Below are 21,108 nucleotides of genomic sequence, written 5' to 3' on the forward strand. Positions count from 1 at the left end.
TTTACTATAATTATATCACGACTATTTGCATAATAATAAATAGTAATTTAGTAATTAGTTGTATTAGAATAAGCATAACGTAATACTTAAAACCATAATAATTATTGGAACTATGATTTTATCACACCGTGAACATATTATCGAATTGAAATGAAACAGTGATACACAAGTATTATAATTAATTATTTTATTATTTGGGTAATACTTGCACACACTTACAATATTACGAGCATGAATGTTTTGTTTTACATTTTGAAAATATTGATACTTCCTCGAGTAAAGGTAGTCTGTGATAGACACGTTGCCGCCTATTGCTATACATTTATTATTCAGCGTGAAAAATATCATTTTGCAAAACTGGTGTGCTCATAAGTCATAACTTGTGATATAAACATTTGAGAAGTCGTAGACATTCGAAAATCAAACGTATTGATTTATTTTTTGAAAATAAAATATAAGATTGCATTTTTAAGGACTATGCTGAGTAATTAAAAGGAGAGAAGAAGTGACAAAATGAAAATATCAATTATATTTATATATAATATTTTATCACGGTGTCAGACTGTTACTTTGTATTATACAGGGCACAGTTACGATCAATATGCGCAACACTATAGTCAATATGTCAAATGAGATTTGTTTACTTTTTTAAAAAGGTTGTGGATTTCAAAACTTCAATGTATTAGCATGAAAATCGAGTTATGTCTTTCACTCTAGAGAACTATAGAATGTGCCTTTCTCACTCATCTGTGTAATTTCGTTCCATGGTCATGTCATGGAGATGTAGATAAACTAATAAAAAAACAAAATAATATTTATATATAAGATAAGAAAAGAAACTTAAATGTTTTTATGAAAAAAAATAGCAGATAGCTTTATCAGGCAAAGACATACTTATATTAAAAAGAAGTATTTGATGACAATTACTATAATGAGCAGAGTAGGAAGAGTAGGTCCAGCGCAAATGAAAAAACTCTTAGATCTTTTAAGTGAAGACGGAGTTCTAGAAGATGGTAAAATTTTGTACACAGAGACCACTCGGCAAAACTTCTGGAAGCGGATTGCTACACAACTGAATGCGGTTAACGGTGGCGTCTATAAAAACACTTGGCAATGGTGCAAGGTACGTGTGGCTTTTGATTTTAATCTTATTAATTGATTGCACTTAACTAGGTACCTTATTTAAAAACCGATACCTAAAAGTTGCGAGCAAGGCTGAAATTAGTATTCCTTAGGCAATGCATTGTCGTTATAAAAAGCTTACCTTAGAGTTTATGTACATAAATATTAATATTTTTGCAGTTAACATAATGTGTTTATAATTTCAATCTCATTGCCGTAACTGAAGTACTAGTGGTTGGATAAAAAAATCTTATTCATTTTAGATGTGGGCCGATTGGAAAACCAAAACCAAGAAAAAAGCAAACATATTGTTTCATAGAAAGAAATACAAAGTAGAACAGAAAATCGTAGCGTTTACCGATTTGGAGTTAAGGTTATTGAAAATGATTAAATACCCTTTTGATGATAGCTCCGACTCTCTCCAGTTGGATATGGTAAGGAAAAAAATAAAAAACAATTAATAAATCTGTTTTTAATTGTATTTTTTAATACTTGATCATATAGATCAAACCTGGTGGTAGATCTCTTATATGTGAGAGTCTGCCTGGGTAGGTACCACCACAATGTATGTTTCTGCTACCAAGCAGCATTGTGTAGTCACTATTGTGTACCGGTTTGAAGGACATTGTAGCCAGTGTAACTACTGGACATAAAATTTAACATCTCATGTCTCAGGAGCTCAGTGGAATATCAAACAATACTTTGTAATTCAAGAAGTGGGATGGTGATTCTACAGTTTATGGATGGTTGTATAGCTTACCATGAAATGAATGGCAAGCTCGTCTCACTATTCAAAGCAATAAAAAAAACAAGATAATAGTTCTTGAATATACTTTAAGTATGATTAATGATAAACATATTTTTTTTCAGTTAGTTGATAAAACTGATGATGTTGACAATACAGTGGATGAATTACAAAATCAAGACTTTGTAATTGAAGATTATATTGTTGAGAGAATGTCATCAAATGATGATGACAAGACTGAACACTTTGTAGAAAATAATGAAACTAATTTCTGCAGTGTAAATGTACAGGGTGAGTTGTTTTTTGTGTAACTTCATTATAATCTAAACTGGGAGTACAAACTTGACAAATTTAAACATCCAATTACCTAATTGTTTTAATTTTACAATTTTAAAATGATAGGTAAAAATTTTTGGACAATTTATTAATTAAAAAACATTTCTGGATTTCAGTTGCATATTTTCAAGTAAATCATCTTTGTTCAGTCTGATATATAATTGAATAGATAGTCAATAATGTGATTTTTTCCTATAAAGATGCTGTTTTTTTTAACATGAGTTATTGCCTTTTCATAAATGTATTTTTTTATTATTACAGACAAATATGATACCGGAGACTGTTCTTCAGGCACTTACAAAGAAGAGAAAGTCAAAATAAAAGGTAAAAACATTCTATTCAAATTAAATTACTTTCAAGTCATCTTTTTTAACTAGAGAAAGGTTACACAACTATATTAAGCCATTTATGTAAAAAATAAAATATTTGTAACTTGGTATTTTTTTAAGGAGAGGCTCTTATCTTTATTCATTTTGAAATCTTGATGGTATATTTTCAGTATGTTATTTTTGTAACTAATTAAAATAAATAAAATTAGTACTTTAAATATGTAAGAATTAATAAAAAAGGTCTATCATAAAAATCCAAGTAGTTGGTTATATGTTGGTTGGGTGTGTGTAATATTCTTTGTGAAAAGCTTAATCTGTTTATTACTAAAGATATAAAATTCTGATAAAGTACAGCATAAAATATCATGTAATTATGATTTATTAGCATGGAAATATAATAAGAATAAAATAATAATCAAATATATCTTCAAATTCATATAATTTTTGAAATATTTCAGGAAAATCCTATAAAAGAAAGAAGATATCTCTGGAAGAGTATAAAATACGAACAACTATGGAATTAGAAAAAGAAAAAGTGCAACAAAAAACAGAAGAGCTAAGATTGAGAGCATTAGAGTTAAAGGTAAAAGGAGATGAGTTGAAACTAAAGGAATTAGAAATGAACAAAATTAATTACATGACAAATATAGAAGAGGAGAAACTAAAATGCTTAAAAGAAATATCATCTTGCCTGAAAGAGTGAGTAAATCATTTTATACTTGAATATCATTAATTTCTTGAATTGATCTGAATTGGAATTCAGATTTCTTTGTCCGACTTTTGCATCATAAAATTAGTATCATTACCTTTTCCAGATTGGTGGAGCGAAATAGATCTGGTAACCTTCGGTTTACGAATATGTTATGAAATGAAGTGCTGTAGAAGTCTACCCAAATTGAAACCTGGATCTAATTACAACAAAATAGTTGCAATAAAGTTTTAACAACAGTACACTTATCGATGTTCATCGGTGAGGTGTGGCATAATCTTTGTATATAGCATTAATTTTATAATGTAAATATATTGCGTAAGAAAAAGGAAACAAAGTTTTATGAATAATTGGAAATATTATATTGTTTTTAAAAGAAATACAATTCTGTATTTAAATTTTAACAAAATTCAACCTTATTGCACTATAGGTACCCTCAAACTTATGTACACACAATTAAATAACAACTTACATTTAAAAATACGAAGACAATAGAATCACAACTGTATCTCATTTTATCATTTGTTGTATAATAATTATTCTTAAACTTAAAAATTCCCTATCTGGTTTATCTGAACATAAATTTTAGTACATATTTATTAGTTAACAAATCAATGTTTGAATCTGTCAATTAAAATATATAAAATATAGAAGTGAAAATTTTTACACAATTTCATAAATTATACAAGGGTGAGCCATTAACTCACACATTAACATTACAGCTTTGCTGTTACAGTATATGTAGTCAATAAGATTTCTGAAGGATCAATAATAATATGTTTCCCTTTACCCAAAATAAGATATTCATCCTCTTTTTACTTTAAAATTGCGATTGTTCATGGGAATTAGCAATTACCATTATAACTAAGAGAAGCTTGACAGCCTTTTGTATAGAAATAAGTATTTATAAAAAATAATCAATAGAATAACAGTTTTGGAAAGTTTACTACATTTTGTTATGCCTATCTAAAAAAAATAATATTGATGAATCCCCAAAACAACAAAAACCCTAATCACAATATTCAGATCGATCCTGACAAAAAAAAATTTAAATAAGTCATCTGTAATTCTAACTGCTATGTTTAGACTAGTAAGTTGCAGCAGTATTTTGAGCAAGAACTTCCCGATGCATTTGCGCTAGTGGCAATATTTCAGTAGTTTTATACAGATGTGATATGCCGCATGTCTGGTAAGCTTCCACATTTGTAGAAGTCCAGTTACAGTGATTGTTTACATGATTAAAAATTCTTGTTTAATTAACTTCTCCAATCTTGCTAATCTAAACCATACTTAAGCATACTAAAAATATATATTCTGATCGATCTACTTTCTGAAGACAGCTGTTGGAATCATTGATTATAATCAGCTATAAACAATACTTAAAATCTTAGGAAGACACAAAGTAAGAACAAACATCTTTGAGACATAATATAAACATTCATTCAAACCTTTAACAATTTAGATATAAAAACAGCTGTATGTGGAGAAAATTTAGAATTTAAAAAGATTAGACTATAATTTTTTGTTAACTTAAAACAATTTCACTATCACAAAACATATAAACCATTAAAATCACCCATCAAACTTGAATCAAGAATAACATTGAAAATATCTATCAACAAACTTACAAATATAGTCCAAACTATACCTTTAACAACTTCAAATAATTTGGTCTTATTCTACTCAATGTAGTGGCATCCAGCTCTGATATTCTGTGTATGCGGAGATGACTTTTCATATTTCCTCGCTGAGCGTACCCCCGTCCACATACTGGACATTTGAATGGAGTCTCACCTGTATGCAGTCTCATGTGTTCTTTGAGATAGTCTTCATGAAAGAAACTCGAGCCACATATACTGCATTCAGCTGGCCTGTGACCTGGAAATATACAGTCAAATTTATTTGTAGATTTAAGGATTCACTTTTAACTAACAATGAATAAGGCCAACTACCACACTTATATATGGCGATTAGTCAGGAGATGACTAAGCTACAAGCAAATGCAATATAAATCAACAGTATTTACTTTATGTTCATTAAAAATCAAATCAGCTCTACAGAACAGTGTATTTTCTAAAATAAGTAATAATGATAGTCCCTTCTCTATTAGTAAATATTAAAATAGTAACTTATCAAAATATAATAACTAATTCCTATGATGTGTATGAAACTTCATGAAAAAAAAAACATTTACCTGTATGTGCAGATCTTTCATGAACAATAACAGATTTTGCACATTTATAAGTCTTCTCGCAAAATTTACAAGCAAACACTTTTGGTGGTTTCATTTCCTTATCGTGAACTTTTCTGAAGTGACTTGAAAGTTCAGTTTTGAAGACAAACCCACGTCCACACGCTGAACATATGAAATCTCGTTGACTCTCATGTTTCCTTTTCATATGCCTCCCTAAATAATATTCTGATGCTAAAATTCTAGGACATTTTGAACACTTTACTGGATTTTTAAAATGCACTTTCTTCTTATGAACCAATAGTTTATCGGAATTGACAAAGACTTTGCCACATATATCACAAAGTTTTTCTGGATTGGGTTTTTTTTTCATTGGTTTTACAACTTTCTTTATTTCCTTTTGTTGTATTGCTCTTTTTCGTTTCGTGTTTGCTAGTTTGGATGTAGCCTGACTCGTTTTTATACTGAAAGGAAAAACAAAAAATTATTAAGGTGGAAATTTTGAAATAATAATTATATATGGGTATAGGAATAATTTATAGGTTTAAATTATTTAACCTAAGATTTTGAGTATAGATCATGTTATTTAGAAGTTTTGATAAGATAATATTAATATCAGATATTTTAAATATAAATTGTTATATATGGACTCAAACCAATATATTAAATAGATACTTTATAAAAACACTACCAAATGATTTACAAAATCAATATTACCACCATTTTTCTCCTGTCCATGAAAATTCACCTTCTAATATAGAAGATGCTATTTTATTTGTTTTACTTCCTGCTCGAGCCTTTTCTTTAGTTGTTTTTTCTTTTGATTCATGTTTTATCTTTTTTATTGTGACTTGTAAGGGTTTGATGAGTTCTAGCAGCTTTTGAGTTTCATTGTCCAAGATATGTGGATCGGTTTTTAATTTTTTTACATCAATTTCAATCTCAGCTTCATTACAATAATCCTCTGTGTCACTAAATCTGGTGTTCTCTGTTTTGACAATAGGCAAACCATCTTGTAAAATTTTACATGAGTTTCTATATTTATTTATAAACTCACAGATAATATCAAGTGTCTCATTGCATTTATTGCAGATGCAGCGTGGGTAGCCTTCGGTGTCTTCAATCTGAAATATCATGAGTTTTATTGCGTCATTAACGCGTTTATTATTAGTTTATGCTCTAAGCAGTAATTTTCAGATTTCAGCTTTCTGTGAGAGAAACATATAATAAATCCATACAGGAACCATTTGTCAAATAGCATAACAAGTATTATATTTATAAGGTGGTATGTCTCTGTAAGGCTACTGTTTATGGACAGTCATGATACTTACCATCATACAAACTGCTTGCATGTATTGTAATTCGGTGATAAGTGTATAAGAAAAAAAAACATTAAGAAATTAGTGAATTACTAGTTCCTAAAATCAGCCAGACTCAACCCTAGTTATAGACAACGAAGAAAAGAATAGTTTAATGATTAAAATGTGTAAGTACATTACTTTTTCCTTCAAGCATAAAGAAATCTTGCTATGAATGTCTTCTTGATGTTTACTATCAAATATTGGCAGACTTGCGCCGTCTTTTAGGCAAATTCTACATATAGAAGAATTTCTATCATTCATATTACAGTACAGCCTTTTAGAAAGTACTAATAAAAAGTGATAAGAGTTTTATTTTGTTAAAAATACAAATATTTGTATACAAGAAATGTACAATTTTATTCCAACTATGACAGCATTTTGACATTTTGTTTTGACACTACACCAACACTACACTCATAACTTTAGTGATTTCAAGAAAAATAATATAATTATTTTCGCTTTGGATTTGTAATAAAAAAAAAGATTCAATTTAATATTGTAATATTTAATTAATATTACAATGTAATGGCATATTTAACACTTAAAGAGTGAGATAAAACATTCGTATTTTTTTCCAAATTCTTTGCACACTGATGCCTTGAAGTAAATAAAACGATTCGATCAGTGATCACAAGACCAACCATAGACAATAGTTTTATCACTTGTCTGCTGTCATCAGGTGATTTAGGTTTTGGGAGTGAAAAAATCCTGAATTGGGATAAGACAGCAATTATTTCCTAAATCAAAATGTCTGGGAAAGATAGATTAGCCATTTTCCCTTCTCGGGGGTAAGTATTTTGTTTCACGTTGCCTTTCCATTGTTATAAATTTATATGTGAAGTTTTGGGAGTGAGAATCTATTCTAAAAGATGGGTTTTCGGTTCTTAGTGCTCAGATGTTGATGAAGGGCCGTCTGGCTGGAGCACAGAAAGGTCATGGTCTCCTGAAGAAGAAGGCTGACGCCCTCCAAGTGAGGTTCCGTCTGATTCTCAGCAAAATCATCGAGGTATGTTCATTGATATAGTTGACGTATGGAATATGCGGAATAGAGATCAATTTATTTCATATTTTGGCTTGTATATAATTAGCGATAAGTATAAGGCATTACAAGTTACATATTTTTCTATTTCTAAAAAAAAACTCATAAAATATGACAAATGGTAAATTTAATGATAGAAGTGCGAAAATAGTGTTGTAATCGATTTTATTCGTCGTATGTGAATCTTTTCAGCGCAATTGTAGAAATGATAGAAATTTTCTTTATTATCTGCCACCATAACTTGATAAGAGGTAATAATAATTGTTATAAAATCATGTTATGATAAGCTGACAATATTATGTATTAGAAATTATAATATTTTGGTTGTATTAAAACTTCTGAAAGAAGTTATTGGTAATTCTTTCTTTATAATATAAAGTGGGAGCATATAGCATAATATCAGTTGTGAATAGAAAATGGTTAACTAGCATATTTTTTGAAAATGGAAAAGAATGTTTGATCACTCAAATCCCTTTTCATGTTCCCGAGGGCTTTTATCTTTAGCTGAATGGATATCATTGATAAGAAATCTTTTTATTTTGGAATAATCACAAAAAATAATATTAAAATATTTTTTTATTGGTTATGTGACTATATATATATATATATATATAATAGATATGTAGATAAATTAAAAAATGCAGACAATAGGTTCATAGTGGACAGCATCTTATACTTTTATAATATGCTCTCCATGGACACTTAGGAGTGAAAAAGCTAGTAGTTACTAGCTTTTAATTCTATCACATTTTAAATCATACCCTTTACAGCGAAGGTTAAATATTTGTTCGCTTACAGTAGATAATAATTTGCTAATTTAGCAATCATGAATAAATAGTATGTCACATTGATGACATAATAAACATTGAATAAACTTAAATGGAGAACATTTTACATGTAAAATTTTACTTAAAATAATGGTATCAGCTGTGTAAAATATACTGTTCTACTGTTGGGCATTGGCCTCCTCTATCAAAGGGAAGTTTTAGGTCTTTCATCTACTATGCTTTAATTCATTTGGTAAATTCTATACACTTGAAAGGATTTATATGCTATCTAGGTATCTTTATAATGTCTTTATTTATCTTAAAACTGGGAATATATGAAAGAAAACATAAAAAAATTAAATATTTAAAAGTACATCCTTTGACTGTTGTTTTTCAATGTTTGTATGTTGTGCATTCTAGTTCCAGCTAGGCTACCACTGTTTTTTCAGAGTATTGCTTACATCAACAATAATTTACTTTTTTATGTTCTATAATAAATCCACAATGAACCATAACCATGTTGACAAATTGATTTTATGAATTATGATTATGTAACTCTCATAACATTTTCAGTTAAAATGTTTTTTTTCTATAGACAAAAACCCTTATGGGTGAAGTGATGAAGGAGGCTGCGTTTTCTCTCGCCGAAGCCAAGTTCACTACCGGTGACTTCAACCAAGTGGTCCTGCAGAATGTCACCAAGGCTCAGATCAAGATCCGCTCCAAGAAAGACAATGTTGCTGGTGAGACTGACTGATTTTAGTTGGACATTTATTTATTTAATGACAAAAGTTTCAAGACTATGGCAAAATCATGAATTTATTAATGGTTATAATAATTTTGCCAAGCATCTATAAAAAACATTTTAAAGTTAATCTTGGTGGCCAGTTTGTTCTCTAACAAACTTAAGCACTTAGTTATTGATTTCGTTATACATTTCAGTTAATAAATTACTGATATGCCCAGCAAAACGTGTGTTTATATCTCCATTTTTAACTCATCAATATTTTTCCAGGTGTCACTCTCCCCATCTTCGAGTCTTACCAAGATGGCTCCGACACGTACGAGCTGGCGGGTCTGGCCCGCGGTGGTCAGCAGTTGGCCAAGTTGAAGAAGAACTTCCAGAGCGCTGTCAAGCTTTTGGTAGAGTTGGCGTCGCTGCAGACGTCGTTCGTGACCCTCGACGAGGTCATCAAGATCACAAACAGACGTGTCAACGCTATTGAGCATGGTTAGTTGTTATGTATATATTTTCTTATTTTATGTAACTTAAAATATATTTTTAAAATTCTAATACTAACATAGCAAAGATGTTCAAAATTTACAAAAAAAATATTATATGTGGACTCAATATTAAATACAAGATTGAATATAATATTATATTTCAGGTTGTGGTATATTTTATATTATGATTTGTGACAAACAAATATGATCATACAATTTTTATTTATATTACATGTTACATAATTCCCACATTTGTTATAGTTATCATTCCCCGACTGGAGCGTACATTGGCCTACATCATCTCTGAGCTGGATGAGCTCGAGCGTGAGGAGTTCTACCGGCTGAAGAAGATCCAGGATAAGAAGAAGATCATCAAGGACAAAGCAGAGGCGGTGAGTTATATAATCTTCTCAACAGTGTTTGAGTTTTATTGACTTTGGGACTTGATTGATCCGTTGCAATTTATCTATAAACATCCTTTTATACTTTTTTCTTTAATAATATCCTATAAGTAATCTTGTCCTATGTAACAACTGACTTTATTGTTAATAATAACCTTTCTTGTCATTGAAGCAACATATATAAATCATTACTTTTTTTCATATTACAGAAAAAAGCGGCGCTGCGTGCCGCCGGGCAAGACTTGCGCGACAGCGCCAACTTGCTGGACGAAGGAGACGAAGACCTTCTGTTCTAAATGCAGCCCGAGTAGACACCCCTCTTACACTTAGCCTGTTGTTAGTAGATGTGCAGTCAAGTGCTCCTTGGAACCAATGTTGGACACAGTATTACAAACATGTGGATATTTAAAGGCTGGACCTTGATGTCTACAAGGTTCCAGTGTTGCCATATTTGTTTTTGAGTTGGAGAACTGATCGCCAAGTGTTCGAATTGAAAATTGTTAAGTGATTATCTCCTGTCAATGTTGGTACAATTAATATAGTTACAGTATTTTTACCAAACTTGACTGCACAAAAATATGATATTACAGTGTTCATTGCGTTGTATATACTGTATTGTTGCCGCTGTTGAATATTTACACAAAATTATATCTTATTACACAGTAGATCGGTCTAAAATTCAACGGCAGGTAATCGCTAAGTACATCGGTGTGAAGTGAGCTGCAAGAGGATATACTAATAAACGTTAAAATTTTTGAAATACAGGCTTAGATTAAACGGTCTTCATACCTTCTATGTAATGGCTTTGAAATATAGAATTTAATAACTATTTTGGGATAGTTAAGAAAAATATATTTATAGATTAAAAATGTTGCCATGTTGAAAGATGGCGGCATGTTGTTATGTGGCTAACTTCACTTCGATAGTTCGATTTTTAGAAATTGTTTTACGTAAGCATTCCACGTACCAAGTTTTAATACGTCAGCTTCGAAAACGTGTATGTAGCATAACATCAGTTAAGTACATCTATTAAATATTTAATGGTTTATTTGTTGTTTGATGACTAAAATGTATTTAAGTAAGCAATCGTGTAAATACAAGTTTGTGAAGCGAAATATTAAAATATTATTATTGAATGCATTGGTGTATAATTTAAAATTCAAACATCAAATTAGTATTACAATATTTTTGATGGTAAAATATTGCAACATACATTATGACCACGATACCGCAGCAAAAAATATAAGACAAGTATAAGATCTATCCAGTTGAAGACCTTGGAATAAAGAGAGAGCATGGAGATTTATAGAATGTCGAATGCTAGCGCGTAAATAGTTATTGTCCTGATAAAAGTTGTATTTTTTTTTCTTTATTTGGCAATGGCTTATTATTAAGAAAGCTTCAAGTTAGGGATATCATTTGAAGGTATTAAAAGGCGTAGGCACGATTATGATATAAAATAGTTACAAGTCGCAACCCGCTCTACTCACTGGAGTGAATTTTAAGCACTATCGAGGTTCATTTTAAAACTCCGCAATTTAGTCAATAATACATCAGTGCGAATAGGATATATGATGATTCCATATGACCTAAAGTCTCTTAAACTCCTACCCACTCGACATTGGCAAAATCACTGATAAAACGGTGCAGCCATTTTATTGAAAGAAGAAGAAGATTTAGAAGAAGCCCTAGTCTCAGTGAGTGTAGTGATCGTTTATGAGTTCTTACTTAAAACATAGCATATTATAATCAGGTAGAGCGATAATAATGAACACGATTTAACAATACATATTGATTATTGCAAATAAAATAAATAAAAAACATATCACTAATCACAGCACCATGTTAACTAGCGATTCCCCGGAGTTAAAAAGTATTTGTTCCGACGTTTCTCCAACAACCCAAAGTCGACGGCACATCTCAGCATTGCGCCCAACTTCAGTCCAGTTTTCCTTGGGTCTCTAGCAATTTTATAATGTTTTTTCAAGAAGTTTATAACTCTTCGCGAAGTCAAACCTTCCCTGGATGGTATTTTGTGGAACGCCCATAACACTATAGCCGCGGGTACTGATCTTTTCAATCCAGTTTTAATTCGTTTGTATGTTTTATTTGATTGTGTTGTCGATTTTGTGTTTGCGGTGTAATCGCTCCCTGCAGAACTGACGCTTGATGATCGCACGCTAGTCATGCTAGAGTCCAGGCTAGAACTTGATGAGCGGCATCTCGGTTTTCGTGAACTTTTACGATTTTTTTTGTACGGTTGCATTTGTGAAGCGGTAGTGACAACGACGTTGTCAATATTTTCACATTAAGAAAAAGGACAGTCCCATAACAAAATGCATAAATTTATAAAAATGATTTTTTAGTATACAATCGATTAGTTTAAAATTCCTTAATCTAGAATATAGATATTTTATGAAACGGGTGCGAGCTATAAACATCGAGACCCTTCTTAACAATTAGTTAAGCGTCTAAATTATCTGATTCCCAACTGTAACTCCCTTTGGTCGTTCTGTCAACTAGTTTACCAACCAGTCGCCGGATCGGTTGTTAGGCGTGCCCCTACTAAGGAATAAAACGCTGCGCATGGTCAGAAGAAAAAATAAACTCCAATTAATTTTTCTGCCAACATATTACGGGTATCAAGTCTTCGAAATAAACTATGATGGATGGAATTATTTAAATTAGAATTTTATTAAATTAGAAATATTCAAAGCAGCTAACATGATTATTGGAATTAATGGTGTCACTCTTGTATCCGTCTAGACATTTAATTGTATCTACAAATAATTTTAGACACAGAAATTAGACATTTAAGTAGGTTCCATTATATATTTATGTTCAACTAATTATTTCCATCTTACAAGTAAACACAGAAAAAAACATTATCGAAAAATATATTCGAGTTTCCACAGTATTCGGTTAGTATCCGAGCAACGAAAGGCACATATCCGGTAACCGGGGGGTGAATTATTGCAACTTCATTTACTATGACGCCGAGCGTATTTTGCTCGATGAATGTAGAACAAGCCGGCGCTATCGCCATCAACTATACAGATTTTCAACTTTTTGCTGCGATTATTTAGCTGAAATATTGTGTAGAGTCTACTCCGTAGCCTTTTATATCATAAAAAGTATCGAACGTCGGCGATCAATTTTCGTAAGAAATATCCACCATATATTATGTTCGTTCGGTTGAGTATTATTCTAGTATAATTTAGCCGATCATAGAATGAAACTAATTCTGTCATTAATCGATTTGTAAATTTTGATGTACCATCGGGTCTGACAGCCATTTTATTGTTAGAATAAAAGAGTACTAGCAATGTTGGTGACATTGTCGTCTGGAACTCCAAGACCGAGGTCATATGTATTAGCCAGGTTTTCCCTGCTGTGCACACAGATGTACGATGTAAAGCTAATAGCCTATTTATAACCACTCCGACCTTAACTTATGTTTAAAAATCTGATATAAGTACGCGGTTTTTTACTGTTTTCCTTGGCAAATCTTACATTGAAAAGTCAGTGCTCTGGGATCGAATATGGGAGCCTCGTCTCAGCAAACGATTCCTCACCTGTGGACTATTGATTTGATATGGGCAAAGGATTGGTAGTTTTTAGGGTTCTGTAGGTACCTACCTGAAATGGGATCCTATAAGGGTTAGGATCCTTTTGTTGTCTGTCTGTCTAGACCCTTTTTCTTAGGAATGCTTAGAAGCGTCATGTCGAAATTTATATGAAACACTTGGACCTATGGTTTCTTTTAGCTGCGAAAAAATCAAACTTTTAAGTCAACTAGGTCAAAATATATGACCGTTCATGTCACACATTTCCCATAAGGTACACTCTTTTCAGCTAGAATTATGAAATTTGGCAAGAATTAATGTGTTACAGTCGATTTGAAATATAGACTACTTTATCAAATCTTTTCTATTACATATGGCATGTATGTACTACTTACTATATTTAAGCGTCACGCCAATATATTCTTGGCGGCACAGGTTTACAGACATTTTCATATCAGATGTATTGAATCAAAAACTTTATTGGTTACCTTGCCTGGAGATCGAACGAGGACAAACCCGATTCCCAGATCAAGTGCGCGGTCACAAAATCAATGAGCCGATATTCCTTCTTTGCTGTGGAGTGTATGTTTAAACCAATTTCTATATTTTATAATAAGATGTTATGTATCTTTGTTATTCCGTGATCATGAATCCTAAAATACCGGTCTTACCTCGTTTAGCTCTCTCTGCAAGCTGTAATTAGTGCAATTAGGGATATAGTATTAAGTATATTATAAGATTAACTTATTGGTACAACTATTATTTTTGGCAAAAATAAATAAAATAATTTCTATTTGAAATGAATTTTAGGGACTTTGTCGCGGTTTTTTATAATAAATTATTCTCCTGACATTTCGAAGACTGCAGCCTTCGTGGTCACGAGGGCACTGAGGTCATCCGAAAAGTTAAAAGTAATAATAATAATTAAAAATAATTAACCGTAAAATAGTTTTATTTTAATGTCTAACATTCGCGTAAACATAAGAAATTATTACATTTTTTATAGATATTTAAGTTATAGAGGCGATCAACAAGGATAATAAATCGTTGCTTTTAGTCTCACATTGTTCATTGAATTCAGTCGGTTAAAATTGTGTGAATTTCGTTCAAAACATTTTTCTACGTCACCGATCACGTTTTTACTATAATCCGATCTGATCTCTTATCTCTATTTCATTAAAATAATATAATTTTCCATTTTTTCCGCAACATGCAATCGATTGAGTAATAGTGTGAAATTAGAAATGCATATTTGATAAATACATGTATACCTATGTATTATGTAATGTTTTTAATACAATTTATTATAAAATAACTTTAGCCCGTGACTGCAACTTCGTATCTCATGGGAAGTTAGGCTAACACAAATGTAGTTTCAGGTAGACGAAGAAATACGAATACCACTTACAAAACTTAAAGTTGACACCCCAATTCCATTTACTGTAGGTAGTTTTTAATATATGTATAGACATAAGCTGTTCTTTACTTTTATTTCTATATGTAATATAATTGTTACAGGCCGATGTTTGTACATTATAGATATTGAAGAAAAACTAATATGGGGGGGTTTTATAGGTCAACAAAAGCTAGTTCTATAAGCATAGTCGACAGAAAGAGATAAAGAATATGATATAACAACACAACTCAATGTTAGTCACAAAACTGTTGTAATATCTACAAGATTGTTACTAAACGTCAGTCATAGATAATCTGCAAATGCTTTATCAATACGTTACGGCTTAATTTATTTAGCAGAACAGAAAACTGCCAGGAAATTCTGCTTTAAATGGACGTTCTTAGTAAAGGAATATTTCTATAGGGTGTGTAGGGGGCGCGGGAGCGGGGTAGGCGGCACAGGGGGTGTTTGGAGTGTTGTTCCCTGTAAACGTCAAGAGCGATCACTGACGGAATGAGACTCGAGATAGATTTGAGGCAAAACCTGTGTAAAAACCGGACGTAATCGGTAACGACCGGTTTTTGTCACATCGTCTGTTTGTGTCTATGGGCGTTTGGATTTAAGAGTTTTTTCGGATTACGTAATTGTTTCGTCTAAGGGTTGTTATTATGTTGTGATCAAATACGGAAACTTAATAGAAGAACGTTATTCACCTATCTATTATTAAACAAACACGTCATTTTTTTATTTGTTACACTACAAACATAATATTTGTTTTAAACAGTTTTGTACTACTTAAGCTTATAAAGAGTAAAATAGACGCAATTTTTATTAATTGTTGGCATTTACTTAATCATGTAAAAATTAGATGACAAAAGAACTACATGTTTAACTTTATTTCAGGAATTAATAGCAAACTGCAACTTCTTAGCAATGTTCATTACATTTACATGGAAAATCAAGAGTAAGCCACAGCGAAAAGTAGCATAATGTTTGAACATTTCCTCAGTACAAACCACCTTTGACCGAGCAGTTGTACACGAGATGCGGTCAAACGTGAGCTCTGAGCTCGTTTACTATTAAAATGCAAAACTAGGCTAGCCCGGCCGTGGCTTTCGATATTATGAAAATAAGACTAGTGTGGAAGACACCGCGGACTATTTATTCATAACGTCTTGGGAAAGCAAGCACCCAATTTTACGCCAATATGTGCAAATTATGCTGTCTTCTAGCTGTGACGATCGCGAAAATCCGTCGTTAATTCAAAATGTCCGCCATTTTATATGTGTAACAAAGAACATTAATATTTCAAAGACCAATATAGCATAGTTACACTGATTCAGAAATACTAAGCGTCCTAAAAGAAATAATCACTGTTACGAAAGTAATTTAAATAATTGTTTCGCTAAACTGAAACCTTACAAAAATCAACATGATTATTAATCATAATAATAAAATTATACGACTAATGTTTAACTCGCAAACATACATTGCATCAAGTTCATTAAAAAAAATCAAGTATTACCATAAAATGTAATGAAAATTGGAAACAATATGATTTCTAATAATCTCATAAAAGACATTGTGTTATGCTAAGCAAGCATGAAAGAATACGGCACTTAAGTACTAAAATACATTACCGAGAGAGGTTCTCCTATATTTGTTAAGAAATGTCGTTCTTTGTGGCACGTATAAAAAGGAATGCCCATTTTGTACGAAAGTGCGGTTCTCACGAAACAATGGCATCTTAAAACGGAATTTCTTCAATAATTTGCAAACTTTTATGTTCTAATCCCGTGATGGTTGCTTATTTATTAATACATTGAGCTTAGAGTTGTCGGTTAATTCTGCTTCAGTTTATTTCGTAAAATACGTTTTTTAAGTTATTTTCTCTAAGTATAGAAATATTATTATTAAAAATATTCGTTAATCCCAGTCCAAGTACGTATCTTATATTGAAAAGGTTATTTACACAAATCCAATCTTCTGCACTGTAGGTCTAAGTCAATTGATAAAGATTAAGACAATGAGAACTTGTCTACAATTTCTTCAAGATATGGCTAATCATTCACAATAATCAAACATTTAATTTAGTATTTAAACTTGGCTAGGCTTGGCATATTATGAGAACCTTAATGAATACCTATCTTATTCGTTTGCGAGAGCTCGATACACGGTTTTGTGATAGTCCTGGTTATATGAATAATTAATTTAGACTTACCACGGGCGCTACTGCTTTGTTTGATATAGATTGTGGATATTTGACTATTTTAACTGGCTAAGGTGCCCCGTGACCTTCAAATTACCCACCGTCCACGCAGTAATTAGTTGAAGGTCATACTTCATCTTCTGTAGCGTAATATCGCGCAAATTTAATTTTACCGCGTAACTCACTGGTAAATATAGCCAGCATCAATCCCTCTCATTAATCTAGCCCCGAGGACATCAATTGCGAACCGTTAAGTTGCTGGTTCGAGTTCCCGGTGGGTCTATACTTAGCGCAAAAGGTTTTGTTGTAATGTAAAAAAGTTTCATCGGTTATAAATTAAGTTCTGAAATCAATCGTGCTTCGAAATGTTTGTTATAAATGATGACTACTAGACATTGTAGTTTCTTTTGATCTCTCACTCAAATTTAGTTGGCTTCGTCTAGGTTTTTTCCACACTTGACTTCGATTCATTTCTATCAAGACATGATAATTTCTGTATCGCTAACTGCTACATTATCTTTTACGGGAAATCTTTTACAGCTTCTCCGTCTTTACGGAGTGTTCCTAATCCTTCAACCGCTCAAAGCGTTTTACCCAAATGTTCCTAAAACTAAAAGTACAAAACCTAAGTCCCACCTTTTATATCCTAAGAAAACAGCGCGATACGAGATGATTACAGTCTTAAATAATTTCACAAGCTGTTTCCCTGTAACAGAGATAACACATTTGTACACAGTGTTCAACATATTTCCCGGCTACGGACGACATTGCTCGACACACGTACTTCTTGTTATACTGAAGAAAATGAGCCAGCGACTGATCGGTCGACCGGTTGGCCGATCGGTCGACCGACCCCGCCCGCGATCGAGTGGAGTACAGAATACGTGGAAACAGGTTGCGATGGTTTTGGGTTAACTAATTTGTCGGTTATTGGTTGTGAACTCGTTCCAAATTTTGTGTGATAAATCTAGATTATTGTTTTGGAATTTGGTTAATTTTTATCGTGATTTTAGGTTTGTATTTATCGTTTAGAACAAAGAAGAGATTTGACTTATAATCTTTTTGCGTCCGAGGTAAAAATATAGTAATTGTTTTTAGTTTTACAAGTATAATGAATAAAACACATATTAAGATGGGAAATTGTGAGAGATAAAAGCAAGAAATACAATAATACATTTAGAAATTGAAATTAAGAACTACGTAGTTATGTAAAAACGAACAGTCTTACGGAATATTAAATTTAATACTTACATATTATCATGCACTCAAACTATTATGTTTACAATACTCATACCGAAAACCTTGACTATCTATTAAAATGTACGTGGAAAAGTATGAGTACAAACAAATAATATTTTATAATTTCTGCTTACTGCTGTACCGACGCAGTGCAACGTTAGTCATCGCCATGATGTCATGCGACGGAACCCGCCCATTACACGAGTCGATACTTCGGAAGCCGTCGAGACTCCTAATAAAAATCACAATAAAATATTAGACTACTAGATTTTACATAAGAGTATCTAAATCAGATATTATTTATAGCTTTGTATTTTTTTTTTGGTTAAGACATTTACCTAGTAATATAATTTAGATAATATTTGCATTTAATAATTAAACTGTAATAAAAAACATTGGATTTTCATGTAAAAATAAAAAATTAAAGCAAGGACTATTAACTTGTTTTATGTTGAGAACGATTACACTATTCGATAACAGATGGCGCTGGTTGCCCTAATTGTTTTAGTAGAGAGACTGCGACCGTAATACAATTAGCATTTAATATTATTGCTTTGTAATTGTGAATAAAGATCATATTGTGATATCTTAGTAACCGTTTAACATAATCATACAGGTGGTTTATTTGGCACAGAGTAAGTGTTACGATGCATGTATGCAACTTTTTCACAAAAAGGAACTCTACTATTCAGAATATTGATCTATAAGTACATAGACACTATCTATTTGAAGTTATTATTATGAAGAACCATTTAATAAAATAATTGATTCATCAACGCATTTAAAGTGTTTGTTGTAAAACAAGACAAAGCATTTTAGTTTAAGTGGGAAGGAAGGGGAGCGCTCTACCGTTATTGTATGGACTTTTGTTAGAAACAACAACATTAAAAGACTTAAGGTGGTAGCTCAAGGTTATCTTTTCGGCAAGAAAGTTAGTTGGATCATGGATATTTCGGCCTTTAAAATTTAATATGACGAAATTTTAAAGGCAGAAATATCCATGATTATTAATTATTTTTACATTTTTCTTCAACTGCGAGAACTAATCACTAACTAGACGTGAATTTAAATTCTTTACTTGCCAATACTTGTTTAGTTACCCAGATTAAAGCCGAAACAAAATGTATGAAAATGGACCTTGAGCTACCACCTTAATGACGTGGCTTAATGTTTTGTTGATAATTACAGACGTTAAATTATTGAAGTTATTAATTACGTGACGTAAAATATGTTACAAGAAAATATTAGCTCATTTTAGTTTTGTCATATTAAATAAGGTAAAAAGAAATAGCTTTGTGATTGTATTTTATGAACTATATGAATTAAAATTCATGAGCACTGCTTTTATTTTACAAATTCCACAATCAAATAATTAAAAAACAAAAACATAACATTAGCAAAGGCAATAAAATATACAGCCAGCCTCTAACATCGCCCGTTTTAAATATTAAAGTTTTGTAAACCATGTCATTTAAAATGACCTGCAGGAACAACTCCGTCCCACTCGCGAACTATGAATGTCATAGTGTTGAACCTTTGATATTTGCGCTAGCCACCCACGCGTCGCGTTTTATGGCCCCCGTGAGGTAGTTTAGGGCACAAGTACATTTTTTATCGTCATGCTTAGCAAATTACACTCCGGGGCTTTGCGGTCGCTCACTATGCTGTTCATCGATTAAATTGGCCGGCTTATCGTTGGCTCTACGAGATTGGACATAATGTCGGTGAAATGAAAAAGTTATAACTTCTTCTGATTTATAAGTCACTATTTGTAGCTTCTAGTTTATTTATTTAAATTGTAATGTACATTATGAACGTGGGCAAACATTTATTTATTTTATATAATAAATGGTAATGTATGTTAGTTATAAATTGGTTAACTAATCATTTTATAAATCGTTTTGTTATTTAGACAATAAATATCTGTAACTGGTATAGCAAAATAAATCTTATATAATAATAGTTATGTCCTCACGCTCCAAAAAATGTGTTACTTACCTTGTGCCGACTTGTTTGGCGACAGCTGGGAGAGGAAACTATTGATATCTCCCTCTTATCTATTGAAAAACATATACTATACCTGTCCCCTTCGCCTGTATAAGATATTGCATTATTAAATTAAGTTATCTTCTTCAACTTTCATCTTATCTTCTTTATCTTCTTAATATTATAAATGCGAAAATTTGTGAAAATGCCTTTGATGTTTGTAAGAAGTAAATGCAGAAATAGCTAAACGGATTTGTATGAAATTTGACATGCGGATAGATCATGCCCCGGATTAACACAACTTTTTTCCCCGGTAATTTGCTACCATTGAACATAATGGAATTTTTAAACTGATTTTTTTTATAGTTGATGCTGGCGTCGTATAGATGGCACTATAAATGCGTTTAGAGACTTTTGTAGCGGAAAAGGCTTTCCAAGCGAATAAAGCTGAGAGCAATAAGGAGTAACTTATGAGAGTAGAAGAATTT

The 21,108-nt window shown here is 31.7% G+C and overlaps 3 protein-coding genes across 6 annotated transcripts; 2 read left to right on the plus strand and 1 right to left on the minus strand.

The window, feature by feature from the left end:
* The first annotated feature begins 700 nt into the window (after positions 1 to 700).
* LOC115452736 lies at positions 701 to 3,617 on the plus strand. The gene is made up of 6 exons (XM_030181338.2): positions 701 to 1,123; positions 1,386 to 1,556; positions 1,993 to 2,158; positions 2,465 to 2,527; positions 2,991 to 3,231; positions 3,348 to 3,617. The coding sequence occupies exons 1-6, from the start codon at positions 917 to 919 to the stop codon at positions 3,397 to 3,399; spliced, it is 900 nt and encodes a 299-aa protein (XP_030037198.2). The 5' UTR covers positions 701 to 916; the 3' UTR covers positions 3,400 to 3,617.
* LOC115452747 (zinc finger protein 675-like) lies at positions 3,580 to 7,199 on the minus strand. Of its 4 annotated transcripts, none has more exons than XM_037437356.1 (4): positions 6,932 to 7,198; positions 6,150 to 6,556; positions 5,436 to 5,896; positions 3,580 to 5,119 (listed from the first exon to the last, which is right to left on the minus strand). In XM_037437356.1, exons 1-4 carry the CDS (start codon positions 7,052 to 7,054, stop codon positions 4,884 to 4,886), a joined length of 1,227 nt encoding a protein of 408 aa, XP_037293253.1. In that variant the 5' UTR covers positions 7,055 to 7,198; the 3' UTR covers positions 3,580 to 4,883. The 4 variants fall into 4 exon arrangements, with proteins under 4 accessions (XP_037293253.1, XP_037293256.1, XP_037293254.1 ...); XM_037437359.1 differs by having other exon boundaries at positions 4,766 to 5,119; positions 6,927 to 7,199; XM_037437357.1 differs by having other exon boundaries at positions 4,766 to 5,119; positions 6,153 to 6,556; positions 6,932 to 7,197.
* Positions 7,200 to 7,421: 222 nt separating this feature from the next.
* LOC115452727 (V-type proton ATPase subunit D-like) lies at positions 7,422 to 11,362 on the plus strand. Its single transcript, XM_030181326.2, has 6 exons — positions 7,422 to 7,581; positions 7,682 to 7,799; positions 9,195 to 9,342; positions 9,615 to 9,830; positions 10,085 to 10,215; positions 10,434 to 11,362. Exons 1-6 carry the CDS (start codon positions 7,541 to 7,543, stop codon positions 10,518 to 10,520), a joined length of 741 nt encoding a protein of 246 aa, XP_030037186.1. The 5' UTR covers positions 7,422 to 7,540; the 3' UTR covers positions 10,521 to 11,362.
* The last annotated feature ends 9,746 nt before the right edge of the window (positions 11,363 to 21,108 follow it).

The sequence above is a fragment of the Manduca sexta genome, chromosome 11 (assembly GCF_014839805.1).
Source record: "Manduca sexta isolate Smith_Timp_Sample1 chromosome 11, JHU_Msex_v1.0, whole genome shotgun sequence".
NCBI classification, from domain to species: Eukaryota; Metazoa; Arthropoda; class Insecta; order Lepidoptera; family Sphingidae; genus Manduca; species Manduca sexta.

Bases quoted from the DNA above. Each gene is read 5' to 3' on its own strand.
- LOC115452736 (XM_030181338.2), top strand. From the start codon at position 917: ATGACAATTACTATAATGAGCAGAGTAGGAAGAGTAGGTCCAGCGCAA. The intron at 2,528-2,990 runs GTAAAAACATTC...GAAATATTTCAG, and splicing joins AGAGAAAGTCAAAATAAAAG to GAAAATCCTATAAAAGAAAG. The intron at 3,232-3,347 runs GTGAGTAAATCA...TACCTTTTCCAG, and splicing joins ATATCATCTTGCCTGAAAGA to ATTGGTGGAGCGAAATAGAT.
- LOC115452747 (XM_037437356.1), bottom strand. From the start codon at position 7,054: ATGAATGATAGAAATTCTTCTATATGTAGAATTTGCCTAAAAGACGGC. The intron at 5,897-6,149 runs GTAATATTGATT...TTTTCCTTTCAG, and splicing joins TGGACAGGAGAAAAATGGTG to TATAAAAACGAGTCAGGCTA. The intron at 5,120-5,435 runs GTAAATGTTTTT...GTATATTTCCAG, and splicing joins TGAAAGATCTGCACATACAG to GTCACAGGCCAGCTGAATGC.
- LOC115452727 (XM_030181326.2), top strand. From the start codon at position 7,541: ATGTCTGGGAAAGATAGATTAGCCATTTTCCCTTCTCGGGG. The intron at 9,831-10,084 runs GTTAGTTGTTAT...CATTTGTTATAG, and splicing joins TGTCAACGCTATTGAGCATG to TTATCATTCCCCGACTGGAG. The intron at 10,216-10,433 runs GTGAGTTATATA...TTCATATTACAG, and splicing joins TCAAGGACAAAGCAGAGGCG to AAAAAAGCGGCGCTGCGTGC.